General features: G+C 49.8%; 5 protein-coding genes across 5 annotated transcripts; 3 read left to right on the top strand and 2 right to left on the bottom strand.

The window, feature by feature from the left end:
* Nucleotides 1-68: 68 nt before the first annotated feature.
* KY384_005580 (uncharacterized protein) lies at nucleotides 69-1,152 on the bottom strand (the record flags this gene model as incomplete). The annotated part of the gene is made up of 3 exons (XM_044814080.1): nucleotides 69-338; nucleotides 396-976; nucleotides 1,026-1,152. 3 exons carry the CDS (start codon nucleotides 1,150-1,152, stop codon nucleotides 69-71), a joined length of 978 nt encoding a protein of 325 aa, XP_044669381.1.
* A 2,573-nt stretch (nucleotides 1,153-3,725) lies between these two features.
* Nucleotides 3,726-4,379, top strand: KY384_005579 (uncharacterized protein; the record flags this gene model as incomplete). The annotated part of the gene is made up of 1 exon (XM_044814079.1): nucleotides 3,726-4,379. The coding sequence occupies one exon, from the start codon at nucleotides 3,726-3,728 to the stop codon at nucleotides 4,377-4,379; it is 654 nt and encodes a 217-aa protein (XP_044669380.1).
* Nucleotides 4,380-10,128: 5,749 nt separating this feature from the next.
* Nucleotides 10,129-11,319, bottom strand: KY384_005578 (uncharacterized protein; the record flags this gene model as incomplete). The annotated part of the gene is made up of 3 exons (XM_044814078.1): nucleotides 10,129-10,513; nucleotides 10,543-11,031; nucleotides 11,087-11,319. 3 exons carry the CDS (start codon nucleotides 11,317-11,319, stop codon nucleotides 10,129-10,131), a joined length of 1,107 nt encoding a protein of 368 aa, XP_044669379.1.
* A 1,756-nt stretch (nucleotides 11,320-13,075) lies between these two features.
* Nucleotides 13,076-15,000, top strand: KY384_005577 (uncharacterized protein; the record flags this gene model as incomplete). Its single annotated transcript, XM_044814077.1, has 2 exons — nucleotides 13,076-13,126; nucleotides 13,657-15,000. The coding sequence occupies 2 exons, from the start codon at nucleotides 13,076-13,078 to the stop codon at nucleotides 14,998-15,000; spliced, it is 1,395 nt and encodes a 464-aa protein (XP_044669378.1).
* Nucleotides 15,001-15,062: 62 nt separating this feature from the next.
* KY384_005576 (uncharacterized protein) lies at nucleotides 15,063-18,809 on the top strand (the record flags this gene model as incomplete). The annotated part of the gene is made up of 3 exons (XM_044814076.1): nucleotides 15,063-15,073; nucleotides 15,667-18,653; nucleotides 18,721-18,809. 3 exons carry the CDS (start codon nucleotides 15,063-15,065, stop codon nucleotides 18,807-18,809), a joined length of 3,087 nt encoding a protein of 1,028 aa, XP_044669377.1.
* Between the last annotated feature and the right edge of the window lie 188 nt (nucleotides 18,810-18,997).

The following is an 18,997-nucleotide window of genomic DNA, read 5'->3' as shown; positions in this document are numbered from 1 at the left end:
AGGCTCGAGCACTGGCAGGTGATGCTTTTGCAAATCGGGGCATTACAAACGTCGAAGTCTGCTATCATTCATCCGTCATCATCGTCGACCTCAGCTTCACCGGCTGCTGCATCTGACTCGGCTTCGACAAATGATTGCGCAGGCCTAGAAGTTCCGTTTGAACTCCTCCTCTTCGCCTTCTCTTTCATGTCGACAGCTGCTCTTTCGCCTACAAAATCTCTCCCTGTCCATTCCGTTTTGCAGACTGGACATCTCTTGCCCTTTTGGGTGGTGAAAAACCGCTGAGTGCAAATGTCATGCAAGCGACATGGGCAATCGCGAATCGGACAGCGTTGACCCTGGACAAATATCAGTATTAATCAAAGAGGTTCTCGCCCAGAATCTGGGCTACTGACAGTTGTGATAATCTCTTTGCAAGCGTAGCACTGTTTGATCCTTATCATCCGGTCCTCTTCATCCTCGTCCTCGTCATTGTATGTCTCCATCAGCCAGCCTCGGAGTTCCATCAATGCTCTCGGTGTCAGACTGTAGAATCCCTTCCTGCTCTTCTCAAACCACCCTTCTTCGACCACCGTCTTTAGCATCTTCTCCGCCTGCACAAGCGTAAGACCCTGTCCGGAGCTGCCCTGTGTCTCTGCCCCATTCTGTGAAGTTCTTCGATCGCTCGGCGCTTTGGCTAGCTTGACTGCCTGCATCGAGCTGATCGCCATCACCTCATGTCGTCTTGTGTTGTTTGTCTCGAAAATAGCGTCAAGGACGCGCTTGAGGAAGCTGATCTCATCTGCTGAGTGCGTCGTCGCGAGTTGTGTAATGGCGTCGCTTGTCGAATTGACCAAGGCATAGATACGCTGTCGTGTGATTTGGTGGAAAGTGCTTCGGATCTCGAGATCATAGGGAGAAACGGCGTTGTTAATGGTGGTAACATATTTTATGAAGTCAGATTCAGTGACATCTTCCACCAAGTAGTCACGCTTTTCTACATCCGTTAGCACCAACAAGCTTCAAGAAAGCTGCTTGGTTGGTACCTTGAGCGCCAAAAATTGCTGCTAAGATGGGTTTGGCTTGCTCATATGTCAAAGTTGATCTGGCAAGAAAGGCTTGTAGGAAGGCTCGATGGGTATTATTGTATTCAGTATCTCCTGTGTCATCCATTGGAAACGAGCCTACATCCGCAAAAACGTAGTACTCAAACGCATGATGCGAGTAAGCTCAACACGCGTCTTGAACTGTCCTACATATAAGGGTGATCATTCTTGAGTAAAGGACAGACGCCATGCGGATAAATTACAAGGAAAAAAGAAGGACCGTATATGTAGCCCCCTATCTTTGCCGCTTGAAATATATAACCGACATCTCTGTTCATAATCATTATTGTCGCTAGCCTTGGATGTCCGAAAAGGCTTCTGATCTTGCTCAGTAATTTATTGCGGTCCATCTGTACAATGTGACTCAGCGAAGCTATTTGACATCTACTCTGCCATGATAATAACGCATACAGCATGCATGCTGCCATCTGTTGATTTCCCTCAAGCCAAAAAATACTTCTGCTTGAATTTGAGTATGGATGGACATGTTCAAGAGATCACTACGGAGTTTAGTGGTGAGTGTCGTTCTAAGGTCAAAATTTACAAGTCATGATGAGAGGAGCGTCCTTTATCCCAGTCCAAATACACGCATAGGACAAAAGTGTCCGAATCAACCTGTTCATAAATCGCAAAACATTGTCCTTCATAATTAAGAGCCGGCCAAAAGCTTACAGTGCACAGACCAACTAATGTACCGTGCAGCCACGCGCAAAGTGCAACCAAGCGCATTCTGGATGTCTCACTGCAGAATGAACCCAAGAAGTGACGCACTGCCTTCACAGCGCCCTTTTCCTGGGCGCTTCCTAGGGCCCCAGTAGATCTTCCTTGAATTAGCAGACCATCTTGATACCCTAGTAGACCGTGAGTATAGCCTTGAAGCTGTCGAAAGGCGTCAAGTGGGGTAAGAAGCTCACCGAACTTTGAGACGACATGCGACATTCTTGATACGAAACTGCGGGTTTCCTCTCTCTGTGCTCATTTACGAAGGGGCTATGTTCTTCGGGGGTGGGGTTGGCAAACGTCCCATTTAACTCCCAGCGCGAAATCTTGAGGCTGGCACCGTCCGCTAACTCGCACTTCGAATTGGCGCTTGTACCAATGTTTGCGCCATATGGAACAGGTACTGCCCACGTTTATTGGGGTGTCTCGGAAGGATCATCATTATCCATGTCACCCCAGATTTCATATGGTGGCCCATGCGTCCTAGATCCGCTAACTTCTTCCGATTTGAATACAACAACCAAGAGCCACGCGCTAATACATAATGTGGAGACTGTTGGCTTTTGATCGCATCGTCAGCCTGATCCTGGCGTTACTTATGTTGAGACAAAATCACCCTCTGTTTATTATCTATCGATTCCATGCATATGAAGAGCTGATGAACAGATATTCCTGAAACTCGAACATCGGAAATTGCAATGGCAATATCAACAGAGGCTGTAACAAATATCACCTATGGTACTTTAGCCGCTTTTATCAGCCTCTTCACCCTCTGGCAAGGGCATCGTCTGTGGTTACTCTGGTCCGTGAGTCAAACTCGAGAGAATGAAGAGACAGTGGGTATGTCGCTCCGTCACCGTCCTTTTACAGATGGGTACCTGACTTGGCTTGCAGATATTGAGCTCGGGCTAACGCCATCCTCGAGTCCACTTCGCGAGCCATGTGAAGAAGCCGAAAGCGTCAGCAAAAGCATGTTTGCAATAGCAACTGCTCCACATGAGTCAGAAATCCATGAACTTGCAGTAGTGCACGCCATCAACCGCGGAGGGTTTGCAGGTACTATGATGTATGCAGATACCGCGGAAATAGATCTTTGGTCGTCAACAAGACCCAGTATACTCCCCAGTCAGAGCCTACAAGACGTCAGTAGAACTTTAAGACCAACACAAAGCAATGGAGCGTCAGATATGTCCCAGAGTTGCCCATCTCTTCAATGAAGATGGCAGAACGCGTGGATTCAAGGGTCTGGATAAAGTCTAGTTGGCGCTGATATCCGCGGACACTATCTCAAGTCTCATGTCTTAAGCATCATTTGTACCTATGGCAGATTGGAGTGTTCATTCTGGATATGTTTGTTCAATACTCGATAGTTGGGCTACTTCATTGGCCAAGAAATGGTTTTCGTAATTACCTCCATGACCAACGCCTCTCTTTGTGTTTAAGCGAGACTGATCAACAAGATTGCAATCTGCCTGTGTCATACGCTTTGGTATTCATCAAAGTAGAACCATTAGGAGATTAAATCTGGGTTCTCTTATCGACACCTAGCGCTGCTACTAATCTCCCATCAAACCTTTCGGAAGTTTAGACGTTGTAGAGATGGCCATGTATAGCATCAAGATCCCGGCGTGAGCCATAGAGCATGTTGTAAAGACAAGCGAACTTGCACCCTCGGGCAGTCGAGGGACCGTTTCTGACATCATCTAATCTAATCTTTCCGTACGCGGCTAGCGCACCGAGCCTTAGCTGAATTCTACTCGAACCTCAGCCTTGTCCGCAAGAACTCTTCGTGGCGACATGAAACGCCATAGACTAGCATCGACGATGATTAGCAAGTAGTTGCAGACACACATATATTTCACCACTTCTCTCTCCCACTTTCACATTTCCGCCCTATTTCCACCCAACGTTTCACCAACCATGACCAAAAACACGCCCAAGACAATAGCTCAAGCCACCAACCCAGACATTCTCATCCTTGGCTTGGGATGGACGTCCCAATTTCTTCTCCCACTCCTGAGATCGCGCGATATCTCTTACGCCGGCACGACCCGCTCAGGCCGCAACGACAGCATCCCACTCACATGGGATCCCTTCTCCGACAGCGTTTCCAACCCTAACAGCATCGAAAAGTTTTCTTGCCTGCCAGGTGCTAAGACAGTGCTGATCACATTTCCACTTGGTGGTCGTGGGCGCGAGAGCATCCGAACTTTTCTCGAAATATATTTCTACACCCACAAAGCGAGTGAGAAGACGCGATGGATCCTCTTCGGTAGCACAGGCGTCTTCAAAGGCGAGCACTGGAATGATGAGACTTCTCCACAGGACGAAAGCAGTGAGCGGTGGCTTGCTGAAGACCAGCTGTTGTGCCAGGAGAAGGAGAATGCGTGTATACTCAACCTGGCGGGTTTGCATGGCGGTGAGAGGCAGGTGAAGAATTGGATTGTGAGAGTTGCGAAGACGAAGGAAGCTGTGAAGGGGAAGACCGTTGTCCATCTGGTGCATGGACTTGATGTCGCGAGGGCGGTTGTGCTTTGTCTTGAAAATTGGGAGAGTGTCGATAGAAACAGGTAGATATTGACGGATATGGGGAGCCATGATTGGTGGGGCATTATTCTGAGGTGGGGTGCATATGCGAGGGAGGAGTTGGAGAGGAGAGATAAAGGTGAGGGCAAAATCGAGGAGGAAGATTACGCGTATGAGAGATGGGTGAGGGAGCTGATGGCTGAAAATGGGGTGAGGGCGCTGCCAAGGGATCTCGAGGGTTTGGGAAGACTCGTCGACGGCAGGGCGTTCTGGAATACAGTCAACAGCACTCCGGACGTGACCGACGTTGCAGGATGAAATGACGAAGAAAATAATGAGTATTGTGAGTACGTTCATATCCTATCGTCACAAATCCTCGATGGCTTAACCTCAAGCCGACTCGCCATCCTTTACCATATACCAGACACTTGAATTTTCTCCAACGACATATCATGCACTTGGCATTGTGTATATCCAGCTCTTGGGCTCTGATGAAGCATCTGGATGGTCACATCTTAAGAGGTCGACCTTCTGGATGGCGCATCAGGCCTGAGTGGAATGTTCTCAGTGCAGGCGAGCGAATGGCTACTTGAGTTCGTATTTGGGCTTGCTTCAAGCCCGACGTGCCCAGCCCGAAGGCCTTCTTCCATGCTACTGTCAGGAACGCTGGGTACATGGGACGAAGTGGGCGTTGAAATACGGCCAAGCTCCTCATCTGTGAAACCAAATATTGTGAGCAAACTTGCAATTAGGATTGAGCAATGTTCACGATCCCTCCTTCCACTTGCAAGCATAGCTCAGGCGCATGATTCCGAGGGACAGGCAGACATATCCGGTAGATGAATCTCACATACCTTCCGACTGAGTGACATAAGATCCTCTCCACAGCTTCCAAACTCGTCGGCTTTGGTAAATGGTGACTCCACCGATGATAGTTGCAGTCAGGCCGAAGACAGTACTGATAATTGTTTCCGATGGGTTCAACGAAAGATTGCTTGCTTGCGACATTGTAACAAAACTATGCTCACTGGAGGACGAATGGCTTATAGATTTGGGTTCCTGTATTGGGGAGACGAGGGGAAATTATTGGAATTCCACGAGGCAGCGAAGACATCAAATATCGTCCACTGTTTTCTCAGGAAAGGTAGAAAATGATCACGGGCTGGACGCATTGATGGCGTTAATAAAGGGTCGGAGCCAGAATCCGACCGTAATTCAGTGCTGGATAATCTTCGGCTAGCGGCTGATCTGAGGGGGCAGCTGTGGCGGCCGTTGTCTTCGTTGACGTAGCTTACCTTCCCTGATGGCCCCAACCAATCCACTTCCTTTCGCGTAAGTTAAGGTAGGACCATCGCCCAGCACCTCTCAGCCTTATCTCGAAGACAGAGATAAATGTATTAGCCGTTTCCTACCGTGCGAGGTGTTCTGAAAGGCTGAGACACTGACTTCGCCTGCAAGGCCTCCTACACTGGTTCTCCACATGTGCATATTCTCAAATTCTACCTCAACGCGCAAGAGTTTGGGCTCAGACCAATACCATTTCATCTTGAAATACAGTTGGGAGAAAGCCGATAAATGCCTTGGATCACTATACTTTTAGAGCCTTAGAGGCGATGTTCGAACAGTCAGTCAGACAACTTGCTCTAAGGATTTGAAGATCATTTCAGGTATTGAGCGGATACATAAATTTGCAAGACGCTTCGGTCTCGCGATACTTCAGGGCAGTATAGCATCGTTACTTGCAAACATTTTGAAGACTTTCTGGGGGTCCCGTCAACAAAATTCGATACCTATGGGATGTTCAGTACCCTTGAACACTCAGGGTACCTCCACATGGAAATAGTTATCCTTGCACCAACCAGCGATTGTATACCTCAATGCGGCAAGCTGCGAAGGCCTCTTTTCTGAGTCGTCAATGTCTCGGCCGACAGCGACGTATACTTATCGACCCATCAGAGGAAGGCTACCACGAGATGGTTGACCGTCGAGATGGCAACGTTGGCCTCGTTACGACCTGTTCTGCCGAGCCATTTGAAGTGCAAGGCGTCGGATCGTTGATCAGTGTTTTATTCGACGATTGCGCTGTGCCAGCGACGCTTGGCTCCACAGCACAATTACCATTCGAGCATGAGGATGAAGGGGAACCGAGCTCAATGTCTGCTTCAGTCAGCAGGCTCTTCATGCAACAATAAAAGGATTTTGGATGCGCACCATCGAGGCCTTTGTCACCAGCCTTACTCCAACACCGGCGGATCTTGTGTGCCTGAAAGATTGTGTAAACACTAATGATCGTGGCGGTAAGCCCGAACACGGTGTTGACTATGACTTCTGTCGATATTGAAGGTGCATTACCGGAGATAGACATGTCGTAAGGCTACGATGTCAGGTAGGGTAGATTGAAATCCGAGTCCTGGCGAACGCCCGAAGGTATGCAAGAATGCTTGATAAACATGAAAATCTATGATCATGGCAACGATTACTACTATATATATCGAGCTACCGAGGGAGGAAATGTAACCGCGAAGCGTCAGTGCCCAGGATGAGGTTAGCTGAAGGGACAGATCAGGGTTCTGGCGCTAGTGATGCAGTATCCCTGTCACCGCATGGAAGGTGCCAAGGTTGATTGATCGGAAGGTGGCTCGGTGTTCTGCTTCAGGCGCAAGGAAAGGAAAATACCCAGATAAATCGCCCTAAAAGCAAGCTAAATATTGACATTTAGCGCATGTTTGAGATTCTGCTGACTGCTCTTCGGCATTTTCATATGATCCACACAGCCTTCCGTAATCAAAGACGCCACAACGAGTTCTGACACTCTTCAAGGCGCACTACGCTGTCGTCGCTATCGATACACGCCTGTTCTCTAGTTCTAGACCGTTCCACCACAGGATGGTAGGACCGCCAGTGTTGGACGACTGTCTCAGTCGTTGCAGCTGCCTTCTCCTCTGACTGGACACAATTGGTTGCGCACACCCAATGTGTGCTTGAAGAGTGTCTGTTACGCTTTCGCGAAGAGTTCAAGGTGACGTGCTCGCCTCCACGATATCAGCACAATCAACCTCATGCAGTGCTTGGGAGTCATTGTGGCCTCCAGAGATGAGACAGAACGAGCTCTATTGAATGCTATCATCTTCAATCGGGAATTCAAAGAAAGAAAAGTATCAACGACGCGCGAGGGTAATTGCGAAAGCAAGTGCGCTTGTAGGCCAAACCAAACGCGGTCACACTGTTCGGGAAGGCCCGATGCTTTAGAGGTGTACTTCATGCATGATGAAGCTTTCCTACAATGAAACGTGGCTCTCATCGTGGGAGGCAATTGGGCACGGTAGTCAACATTCGCTTGGACTTGTAAAGAGAGGGACATGCAGATGCTTAGGCCTATCTCATGCAAATGAATCGTTGATGACACGAATCGAATTGACATATACATAACCTTCACCGCAACGCAAGAGCCCATTTGGGTTTGACATATTTTCCCTAATACCGCCCATCACTATAGCCCCGTCTCATGCGTCGCCGAAGATAGTTGACCCTTTGAAAACAAGGTCCAAAGGGCAGAAAGTGATTCAACCATAAGCTATTGAGTCGTCGAGATGGCAACGCAGGCCTTGACCTTCTGTCATTGATTGAGTTGATGACCTCGCGAGGGAATGATTGGTCATTTCGAAACAATTTCCAAAGATTGGGTAAGAGTGGCTCTACCATGAGCTACTAGATCGTCGAGATGGTAATGCGGGCCTTGACGCTTTATCATTGATCAAGTCAATAACCTGCCGGGCCCCCGTGTGACTATCTGTCGATGTCGACAAGGGTCTCAGAGTCATATCATCCCCATCCTCGTCGTCAATATTAGTTGATGTGGATGTCCCAGTGTGACCGAGCTCGAGGTCTTGAGGTTCAACAATGTCAGCAGGCTCCTTGCAACAGTGACAGTGATGTACCGTCCGCTTGGGCTTGGCCCGAAGTCCTCCACATTTTCCAGAATTTATGCCCCTGGTATATCGTCAGACCACTAATAGTGGAAGCGATCAGGCCAAAGACAATATTGACGACGACCTCTGCTGATGGTGAAGAGGAGGAAGCGTGCATGTTTGAGGAGGTTGCAAGGCTGAAGATGAGGTAAGGCTATTAGTCGAGATGGCAATAGAACATCAGAGTTGGAAGTTGGAAGGAAGAAGCTGCCTCATGATGCGGACTTTGTCCACTTTATAGACAGACAATACATTGATCATGGCGAGTGAGAAGACTCGAGTTGAAGAGAGAAGGTAAGAAGCAATGCCACGGTAGGGACGTCAAGTCAATCACTGCACTGCCTGTGCTGCCACTCCGCCTACCTTACTGCCCTATTGGAGGGTGCGTTCATGTACTCGCTCATTTTTGGCCTATCATTGTGTTGAATTACCCTCCATAACGAACCTGCACGCACCTGGGCAGGCGCATCCCCGGGACCGTGCATTTGTACACGCAGGCGATTGCTTTACCCCACGAGTTTACCGGCTGGCCGGCGCTGCAGTTGATTCGTTGGACAAATCTTACCGACAAGTCACCCCCGTCTCCTTGCTGATGCTCACTTGACACCATGTAGATGTACGAGGCCAGCGCTGCAGCTACCTGGTCTCGCTCATCTTCTTCTCGCTCGGAGATTGACTACTGGAATTTCTAGGACTGCTACTCGCCCAAATCTGCATTTGATGCCGCTCTGCATCCCAGGCTTCCACGCTCCCTCTGAGCCAATCATTTTTGCAATCACGTCAAATCAGCTTGCGAGTCTACACCCAAGATCCGCACATGGAATTACTCTCACTACCGTTCGCGCTAGCCATGTCAGTGCTATGTTTGGGCAGACCCTGCGATGACATTCTCCGAGCCCAACTGTCTGACACTCACAGGTTTACTCCTTTTGCTTTCGCTCCAGTGTTCAGCAAACCAGAAGACTCCAGAATATCAGCGAATGAGAATAACAGAGATATATGAGATCTAACTCGTTCCTTGCAAGTCGTTATTTACACACGTCCCATGCCATGCGACATGCAACCTTACATCGGGAAACACAAGCAATAGGCAGCGACCCATCCATAGCCAACAGAAGCCAGCCTCGTAGATCCGTAGTCCAGGGTGCATCGTGGTGGAGTGACGAAACCTGCGGAATAGCTTGCGGCTTAATGCAGTAAGAAAAGTGATGTAATTGGTGAGTGCTGGTGCAGAGGCGGTCGCTGATTATCGGAGAAATGCTGTAGGCCGCCGCTGATAAGGTGTTACTACTTCTTGGCTAGCTTTTGGTATGTCCTATACCAAAGACAGATGTTGGAATTGGGGTAGCACCTGGTGGGTTCCAATCGTAGGGAAGGCGCGAAATGAAGTTGGGATTGGAGAGGGAAGTTGGAAAAGAGCTAGGAAAGATTCTCTTGATGATACTGTATTAAGCAAGTGAGAGGGAACAGGCTCAAGGCGTAGGTGAGGTAGGCAAAAATGTGTTTGAAGTGGACAATGAAGCCCCTTTTTATTGAGTAGTGGTACATATTTTTTGGTACAAAGCACGTTCTCAACACCAATTCCCCATAGCAATTTACTTTCCCTCACAGCTAGATGATCTTTCCATCCAATGCGACACTCAATTCGCAATGTTTGTGGAACTGCTTGTTTGCTTTGACAACTGCTCGTCGTCAGACGGACGCTACCTCTAAGACTATTCTTCTCACGCGAGCTAAGACCCAATCCGGAACTACTTCCTCTCAAAGCTTCCGAAAGCCAACTCGTCGTATTGCCAGTCTTCTGTCGCAGCGTCTGTCCCGTCGCATCCTTAAGTGGACGCGCCAATGGAGAGCTGCGTTGCAGAGACTTCGGCAACATTCTGAGCCGAGCCGTCGGGGTAACCTGAGAGATCGTAGCTTCCAAGCTGGAAGTCGTCGCCGTTGTGTTGGTCGACATGGTCTGGTTCGAAGTCAACGAGCGAATCAAAGGTGAAATCGGTGGCGAAATCATTTCCGCTGATAGAGAGGTGGGGAACGGTGAAGGCATCCTTTGCTTGGCTTTGATCCTCCTGGAGGTAGGAATCATCATTTGAGAATAGGCTGTCGAAATTAAGGTCATCGAGTTGAGCGTTTGACTCGCCGAAGATGATCGGGTCGCAATTGTTGCTTGTGACGCCTCCGTTGTTATAGCTCGAGTGGATGGGTCCTGGCGTACTTCCGCAGACTGACACTGCAGGTCGCACAACATCGCGGCAGGATGTTGTGTCATGTCTGGAGAAGTGGCCAAGGACTCATCGTCGAAGCTAAGACTTGACTGTGAGGGCGACTCCGATGGGGAGTAGGTCATTGAGGCGGGTGAGGAGAAAGTCTGTGGTGTCAGGGCAGAATATTGATAGTCGTCGATCTCCTTTTTGATTTTCATTTGATCGAAGGATTGTATTTCTGGAGCTGGCGAGGCCGGCTCGGATGGTGGCGGAGTCGTGCCGTCTTTGAGGCTTTTGATTTGGGCGGCCATCTTGGCAAGCTTTTGGGAGAGGAGAAATTTTTCATGCTCGACTGCCATGAGCCGGTCTTTGAGGTTTTGGTTCTGCTCTTCGATGGTCGATTTCTCGCCCTCGAGTTTCTCCACCTCCTGCCGCTTCCTTTCTCGGCTAGATTGGGCGGCCGCTCTGTTGCGGAGGACACGCTCTATCCGCCTCTGCTCTTTTTCATCCTCTGTCTTCGCTCGTTTCCTTTTCAGATGTCAGCATGCAGGGTCATTGTATGTTCAACAAGTGAGAAACGTACCGAGGAGGTAGGTTTGTCTTGGGTGTGGGTAATTCTTGGCCCCAGGATTTTCGCTTCTTGGAGGACCGTTTTTCGTCTTGGGAATTTTCTTCTTTTATCTGAGGTGAAGCTGATCTCGAGGGAGTCATCATCTGATCTCGGAGGGAAGTCTCCTGTAGTGAGATGGTGGGTTGTGGGGCTTGTTGGAAGTCAAGCTGATGGAAAGCCATTGCTGACTGCGCCAACTCTGCCATGATATTGCGGCTTAGACACAATGTTTGGAATGAGAATAATCTAGTCTCTGGTGTAGTAAAGAACTAGAGATGGCAGATAGATTGTAGGGGATTCGAAGTTGAAAAGATTGTTGGTTGCCTGCAGACGGACAAAACCCTAGATCAAGGCCGAGCAGGACACATGTCCTTTCAGGCAAGCGAGCGGCTAGTGGCGCTTCGTACCTTGGTAGGCAACCACTCTATCATCCCTCCGTTCAAGTTGATGATGATGATGATGATGATTGATGATCGTCAGGTGCGAAAATGATCGATAACTTTGATGGTATTGCGAGAGAGTATATGAAAGGAATTTGGAAAAGGGGGATCTTTGCGCATTCTTATGTAGGCAAAGGGGGCGCTGCACGTAATCTCACGCCGAAGGGGGAGGGCCTAGGGGGGAGATCCCTCGTCCGCTTCAGGTATGCGGCCAAGCCCGACATCCGAGCAGCTCCCGCCTCTATCATTGGATTCCACGCGCTTCCATTACTATATTCGGGTTCAAATGACCAATTGCGAGAGGGACAATGTCGCAGCATCATGCCGCAGCCCCTGGGGATCCGATCATTGGCGACCTTAGCGAGGCATTGCGTGTTGGATGGAGGGAATGACTAAGATCATACCACCAATGATGACGGCCTTGGACTGCTCAGCATTCAATCCGTCGTTTGCGGCACGTCGAAACACTTGGTTTCACAACAACGGCTCCAGGCTTTGCGACAAAACGCCCCATCGTCCTGATTCTGAATCTCAATTTACGAAAATACATATACACGCACCGTCGTCGCTGGTGAAGCAAGTCTGAAGCATACGACAAGCGACGAAGAACGGCTCACACCAAGGCTCCATTTCTTTGTACGCCTGAGCCCCACTTTCTCGGTGGTGTTCGCATAATGGTACAAAATACTACGAACGGTCAAAGAGCACCACTTGCTGCTGCGGGGTCCTCTGCATCGACTGACCAACAGCGGTTGGCTCATTGATCCTTTCACCAGGTCATGGAATTAGCCGTTAGGCTCCTTGAATGCGGCTTAACTGGGCATCCTTCACGTATGATTTCAGATTGCTTGTGCAGTCGCTGTCAGCAGAAAGCCAAGGCTTCCGGTGGTGGACTTCCTAAACTTCTTTACATGCATGTGGTGTGGAGAAACGCGCGTCTCGGATACTGAGGCCGAAGTTTGCTCCATCAATCGGGTATCTGATGCGCTCATAGACGTTTGAGCCTGACACTTAAATAGTCTGCCACGAGGCTCTTGCTGACGACCAAAGGGGCTTCCCAGGGTGTAGTAGTAGAGTCCCCAAACGATGAACATGATCAACAACAGTAATGCCTGGTGGCCAGTCTGTGGAAGAGAGCCGGAAAGCTAACAGACAAGGTGGTTTCAGAGGCCTCCAACATTTCTGCCATGGGATGATGGGAGGGTCGTGTCAACAGCCATCTGGGCGGTGAGCCCGTGCTTGTTGTTGTTGTTGTTGTTGTGATATGTGCCGCATAAGATCAGCGCTCGGCCACGACACGACTTCCCAAGTTCCCAGTGAAGTGAGAATCCTGTTCTTGCTGTTGAATAATACACGATCAGATCATTTTCAATTCCGGAAATGGTAAATTGGTGTTCTAGAACAACGGCAGGAGAGATCTTATCATTTCGTGAAAGGTTAAAAAGAAATTGAGAGTCAGCAGAATTTCCAATTTGAACCTTTCCGATTGGTTCGATTGCCACGTACAAGGTATACTAAGCTCATGGCAGGGGCTTGCCGGCAGCCACTCAAGGCCGCTGCAGACAACATTGAAGTTTGTCTGGGGTCCCGAGGTTGGTGCGGATATGACGCCCCCCATGATCGCTGTATATCGTCCAAATGGATGGCTCTGGACCAATACAACTGCTCATTTGCCCTTGTGCACCCCCCAGCTTTCACTGCAACCTAACCCCTCTTCGAAGTTCCACATCGGCACACTGTCAATTCACGTAGGTAGGGTAGCCCGCTAGCAGCAAGGGCATGATGCATACAATAATTGTACCTTTCCGACCTGGTCCATTGCTACTTCATGCACATCTGACATCAATTCTCTGCTCTTCCTATGTACTGTTCTTTCTTCTGCTGAGCCCACCCGTCTCGCCTCAAAAGCAACCTACCGACATCGAAATCTTGGAAGAGGATCACTGTGCGCGCACCGCTCCCTCCCGCGCAGAACCCAGAATCTCAGATGCCCACCACCACCGTACGTTCGCCCCTTTCCACTCTGAGTGACTCCACGGCTCATTGCGCATTATCTGTGATCATTGATAGGATAGACGTGCTGACCTTGTATCACCCCGCTAGACTTCGCCGTCTGACCCTCGGCTAGACAATTTCAAGAATGTGGACGACCTTTCCTTCCTCCGTAATTCGATACGCGCATCCTCTATTGCCAGTGCCGCATTCCACGAAGATCCAGTCCAAGTCGTGAACCATGTGGCGTGGAAGCTTCCCAAAGAGCTCCAGCAGACCATTCATGCCGTTGCTGCCAGCCTTTGCAGTCCCAACCTCGACGTCCCGCTCATAGAAGAAGATCTGCTATTCAATCGAGAGACTTCGTACAACACGACAACAGAGGTGGAAGATGCCCTAGCCCCAATATCCTTCGATTTACCACTCCCTGTTCTTAAGCAAATCCTAGAACTGGCACACCGCATCCAGCTTCTTTCAACTCTCTTCCTAAATACCTACATAAAGCGCCTGAACAATCTTCAGCCGCAACATCTTGCAAAGCCGGGCTTTGTATTCAGTTCATACCCTTTCCGTAAATATCCGGATGGTCGCAAATATCAGCCGCCAAAGAGTGGACCAGCGAGCTGGAGCGAGGAGTACAGGGTACTTCGGGCATTGTGGCGTCTTCAGCTATTCTGCCTAATCTCCAAGCCTAACTCAAGAGTGACGAATCGATTGAATGTGGAGGCATCATACATAGAGTGCAGTATTCCGTATCGACAGCACGAGCTCTCACGAATACTCTCTCACTTGACCAATTGGGAGCTGGATGAGATGATATGTGTGCACGAATACCTTGATGGCGCACGAATATCCCTCCGTGCCCCACCTTCAGTCCCCCATGAGGACCCAAACTGCCACACTCCTACAACTCCCTCAACACCTTCAAGCACCTCAACGAACAATACTCAACCAATCTTTCCGATCGCCAATGCTCGGCCCTCCTCCAATCCGACTGGGTTTGGGAGGTTCAATGACCTGATTGCCGTAAAGCGATCCACCGAAGCCTACAATTTCTTTCACCGCTACGGTCTCCGCCATCCCACATCTCCACTACAACGTTCCTGCTGGGAAAACTTTAGGACATTAGGATTCGGCATATGGGATCAAGAGAGATTATGTCATATGGAGATGTTTAGGATGCCTGCCGCATTAAGAGATCAAAAGCCGCAAGGTGATCTGAGTATCGACGATGTGGGATTTACGTGGAAAAGCGTAGAGGCTCAGGCCCAAAAAGCACTGGAGGACTTGTACAACGGCAGAGGGAGTAAAAAAGCAAATGATGCACCGACGAGCAAAGGAATTAGTGGGCTGAAAGGCCTCATGAGGAGCAAGACGAAGGTGATACCCAACGGCAGCAGTGGAAGTAGCCCAAGATCGAGTGCCGAGAGCTTTCGGGCGGTTATATCGAGATGATTGGATTCTGAACGACCGGAAAATGGCAAAGGCTTGGGTTTTTCAGGACTCGCATTGACAGGATGGTGGATATGTAATACTATATCTGCAATCTAACATAGATGTGTGCAGGAAATTACAAGACTATTCTTATATTTTGCAGACCGCACAACAGGAGTTTTGAGCTTATTCAAGCCAGTAGAAGCCGAACCCAGTCTCTAGGCTGGCTCCGGCGCCGAACAGGCGTACAGAGGCAGCCTGATATTATTGCTGATACTGAGTTACTCGCGTACCACGATTGTACCCCGGGCCCGTTAGCGAACCCCCTGGTGCCCCTGGATATGATACCGTTTTAGGGACTAGTGCGGATCAGTCCGTCATTATGCAGCGGAGAGCCGCATGCCGATGATCGGTTCGCCAATTCAAATGTTTGCTTTGACCGTCAGCTCTTCCTCGCTATCACGTCCACTTTGCCTAGATTACTGCGACATTGAGGGCGTTGTGGACTCAATCGGCAGCATGCCATACACCTAACACCAATTTCCGAAGATTTTGCGAGATGTCACGTCCATTACTCCTAAGGGCTATACCCCGGTCCAAATTTCTCAGAATCGGACCTTCGACAGCGTGCTCACAGTGTCTGAGGACAATTCATACGAGCAGAAGCCTTCGAAGACAGGACTCTAGTCGGAGAGGCTTTTACACAGACCAAAGCGCCATCGTCAAGAATGCCACCCCCCGCAATGCCCCCTCTCCCTTTGACCCACTCGACGGCTTCTCAAGACGCCACAATGGACCCTCTTCCCAGGATGTCGAACAGATGCTGAAGACTGTCAACGCGCCTTCGCTCGACAAGTTCGTGCTGGACGTCTTACCGAAGGATATTTTGAGCAAGAAAGACTTGGATATCAATGGCCCCGCTTTCGACGATAGGCCTGAGGGCTACTCAGAGACGGAGATCTTGACCAGATTACGGGAGATTGCAAGCAAGAACAAGGTGGTGAAAAGCTATATTGGCTGCGGATATGCGGGGACAAAAGTGCCTGAGGTCATCAAGAGAAATGTCCTGGAGAATCCAGCATGGTATACCAGTTATACGCCATATCAGCCAGAGATCAGTCAGGGCAGACTGGAGTCATTGCTGAACTTTCAAACTGTTGTGACCGACCTCACTGGTCTTGCCATCGCCAATGCTTCCGTGTTGGATGAGCCCACTGCTGCCGCAGAGGCAATGACGCTGTCAATGAATGCTGTGCCAGCGTCTCGTCAGAAACGCCCCAACAAGACTTTCCTCGTTTCACATCTTTGCCATCCACAGACTATCGCTGTGCTATATTCACGCGCAGAAGGGTTCGGCATCAAGATCGTTGTTACAAATGTGCTAGCGGATGACTACAAGCAGGTCAAGGAGACAGGAGATGATCTCATCGGTGTTCTTGTACAATATCCTGATACCGAGGGTGGTGTCGAGGACTTCCAGGGGCTCTCAGATCTGGTACATCAGCATAAAGCCACCATGAGTGTAGCGACAGACTTGCTCTCGCTTACATACCTAAAGCCACCGGGAGAATTTGGTGCTGATATTGCTTTTGGAAATGCACAGCGTCTGGGTGTGCCCTTCGGATATGGAGGACCCCATGCGGCCTTTTTTGCTTGCGGAGAAAAGCAAAAGAGGAGGATTCCTGGTCGCTTGATTGGTGTCTCCAAGGACCGTCTCGGGAACAAAGCCATGAGACTTGCTCTCCAGACGCGGGAACAGCACATTCGGCGTGAGAAAGCAACCAGTAACATATGTACCGCTCAAGCTCTCCTTGCTAACATGAGTGCTTTTTATGCGGTATATCATGGTCCACAGGGGTTGCGAGACATCGCGCTCAAAGCCCTGCATGGCGCGAGGTTCCTAGAACAAGGAATCCAGATCCTTGGAGAGGGCAAAGATGTCAAAGTCAATGGAAGAAGCCATGGATCAGCAGCGAAGACGCTGTCTGACACTATCACAATCGAGCTGCCCCAGTACTTGCTCTCAGACCTCTTAAGACTCACCAAGGGAGAGATGAACTTTCGCCAGCTAGGCAAGGGTCGCATAGCTATCACTGTAGACGAGACGGTCGAAAAAGTGGACTTATTGCGCATCTTGTGGGCTTTTGCCCGTATACTCAAGGCCGATCAGTCGAGTATCAATAAGCTAGAACAGGTCTTCCATAGTACGTCTTACCAAGACATACAGATAGACGAGCTCTTCCAACGGCAATCACCTTACCTCACCCAACCAGTCTTCAATACGCATCACTCAGAGACTCAACTCCTTCGGTACATCCATCACCTACAGTCGAAAGACCTGTCTCTTGTGCACTCCATGATACCTTTGGGCTCTTGCACTATGAAACTCAACGCGACAACCGAGATGGCCCCAGTCTCATGGCCGGAATTTTCTTCAATGCACCCATTTGCGCCCCTTGACCAAGCCGAAGGGTACACTATGCTTATCGAGGAACTCGAGAAAGATCTAGCAGAGATCACTGGTTTTGCTGCTGTTTCCCTCCAACCTAATTCTGGAGCTCAGGGTGAGTTCACTGGACTCCGAGTGATCCGCAAATTCTTGGACCAAGGACCTGGGAGAAAAAGAGACATCTGCCTCATCCCCGTCTCAGCTCATGGAACAAATCCAGCCAGCGCGGCCATGTGCGGCATGCGAGTCCTGACCATCAAATGTGACCCCAGCACTGGTAACCTTGATATGCAAGACCTCAAAGAGAAATGCGCCAAGCACAGCGAAGAAGTTGCCGCAATTATGATCACCTACCCCAGCACCTTCGGCGTTTTCGAGCCAGGCGTAAAAGAAGCCTGCGAAATTGTGCACTCTCACGGCGGCCAAGTGTACATGGACGGTGCGAACATGAACGCACAGATCGGCCTATGCTCTCCCGGCGAGATCGGCGCGGACGTCTGCCATCTCAACCTCCACAAGACCTTCTGCATTCCACACGGCGGTGGCGGACCCGGAGTCGGTCCCATAGGCGTGAAGTCTCATCTTGCCCCCTTCCTTCCCGGCCACCCCTTCACCACCACTGCCGGTGGTGACAAAGCTATTGCGCCTGTCAGCGGCGCACCCTGGGGCTCGGCAAGCATCCTACCCATTAGCTGGGCCTACATCAAAATGATGGGCGGTCGCGGCCTTACTCACGCCACGAAGCTCTGCCTCCTCAACGCAAATTACATCCTTTCACGTCTAAAGCCGCATTATCCAATTCTCTACACCAACAGCGCAGGCAGGTGCGCGCATGAGTTCATCCTCGATATCCGACCTTTCAAAGACACCGCAAACATCGAAGCCATCGACGTTGCGAAACGCTTGCAAGATTATGGATTCCATGCTCCCACTATGTCGTGGCCTGTGGCTAATACGCTCATGATCGAGCCTACGGAAAGCGAGGATCTTGCTGAGTTGGACAGATTTTGCGACGCGCTGATTGAGATTCGGGAGGAGATCAAGGAGGTAGAGAAGGGGAAACAGCCGAGGGAGCAGAATGTCTTGAAGATGGCTCCGCACTCTCAGCGGGACCTTCTGACGGATGGTAACTGGGAGAGGAGTTATGGACGCGAGAAGGCGGCATATCCATTGAAGTGGTTGAGGGAGAAGAAATTTTGGCCGAGTGTCACGAGGGTTGATGATAGTACGTGCTTGCCCTTCTTCTTTTACTGCTTAGATGCTATGGGATGACCTGTACTGACGTGACGTAGCTTACGGCGATATGAATCTTTTTTGTACATGTGCGCCGGTGGAGACGATTGATGGAATGACTGGAGCTGCGGCCCCGGCGCCCACTTGAAGCTCGTTTTGACATCATCATCACAATTTTGCCATACTGCAACGCAGCAAACGAAATACGAACCAATTCCACGAAGTCATGACCATGTGAATGAGGAATCTGGCATAGAAGTACCTACGAGATGAATGGATACCCCAAAGCGAACCACTTCAACATTTGGTTCGAGAAGGGAATAGAGATGGTTCGAA

This window comes from Bacidia gigantensis, assembly GCF_019456465.1.
Source record: "Bacidia gigantensis strain McMullin 20006 chromosome Unknown contig_245, whole genome shotgun sequence".
NCBI lineage: Eukaryota > Fungi > Ascomycota > Lecanoromycetes > Lecanorales > Ramalinaceae > Bacidia > Bacidia gigantensis.
Note: the sequence above shows the minus strand (reverse complement) of the source record. Positions and strands in the feature narration are given on the sequence as shown.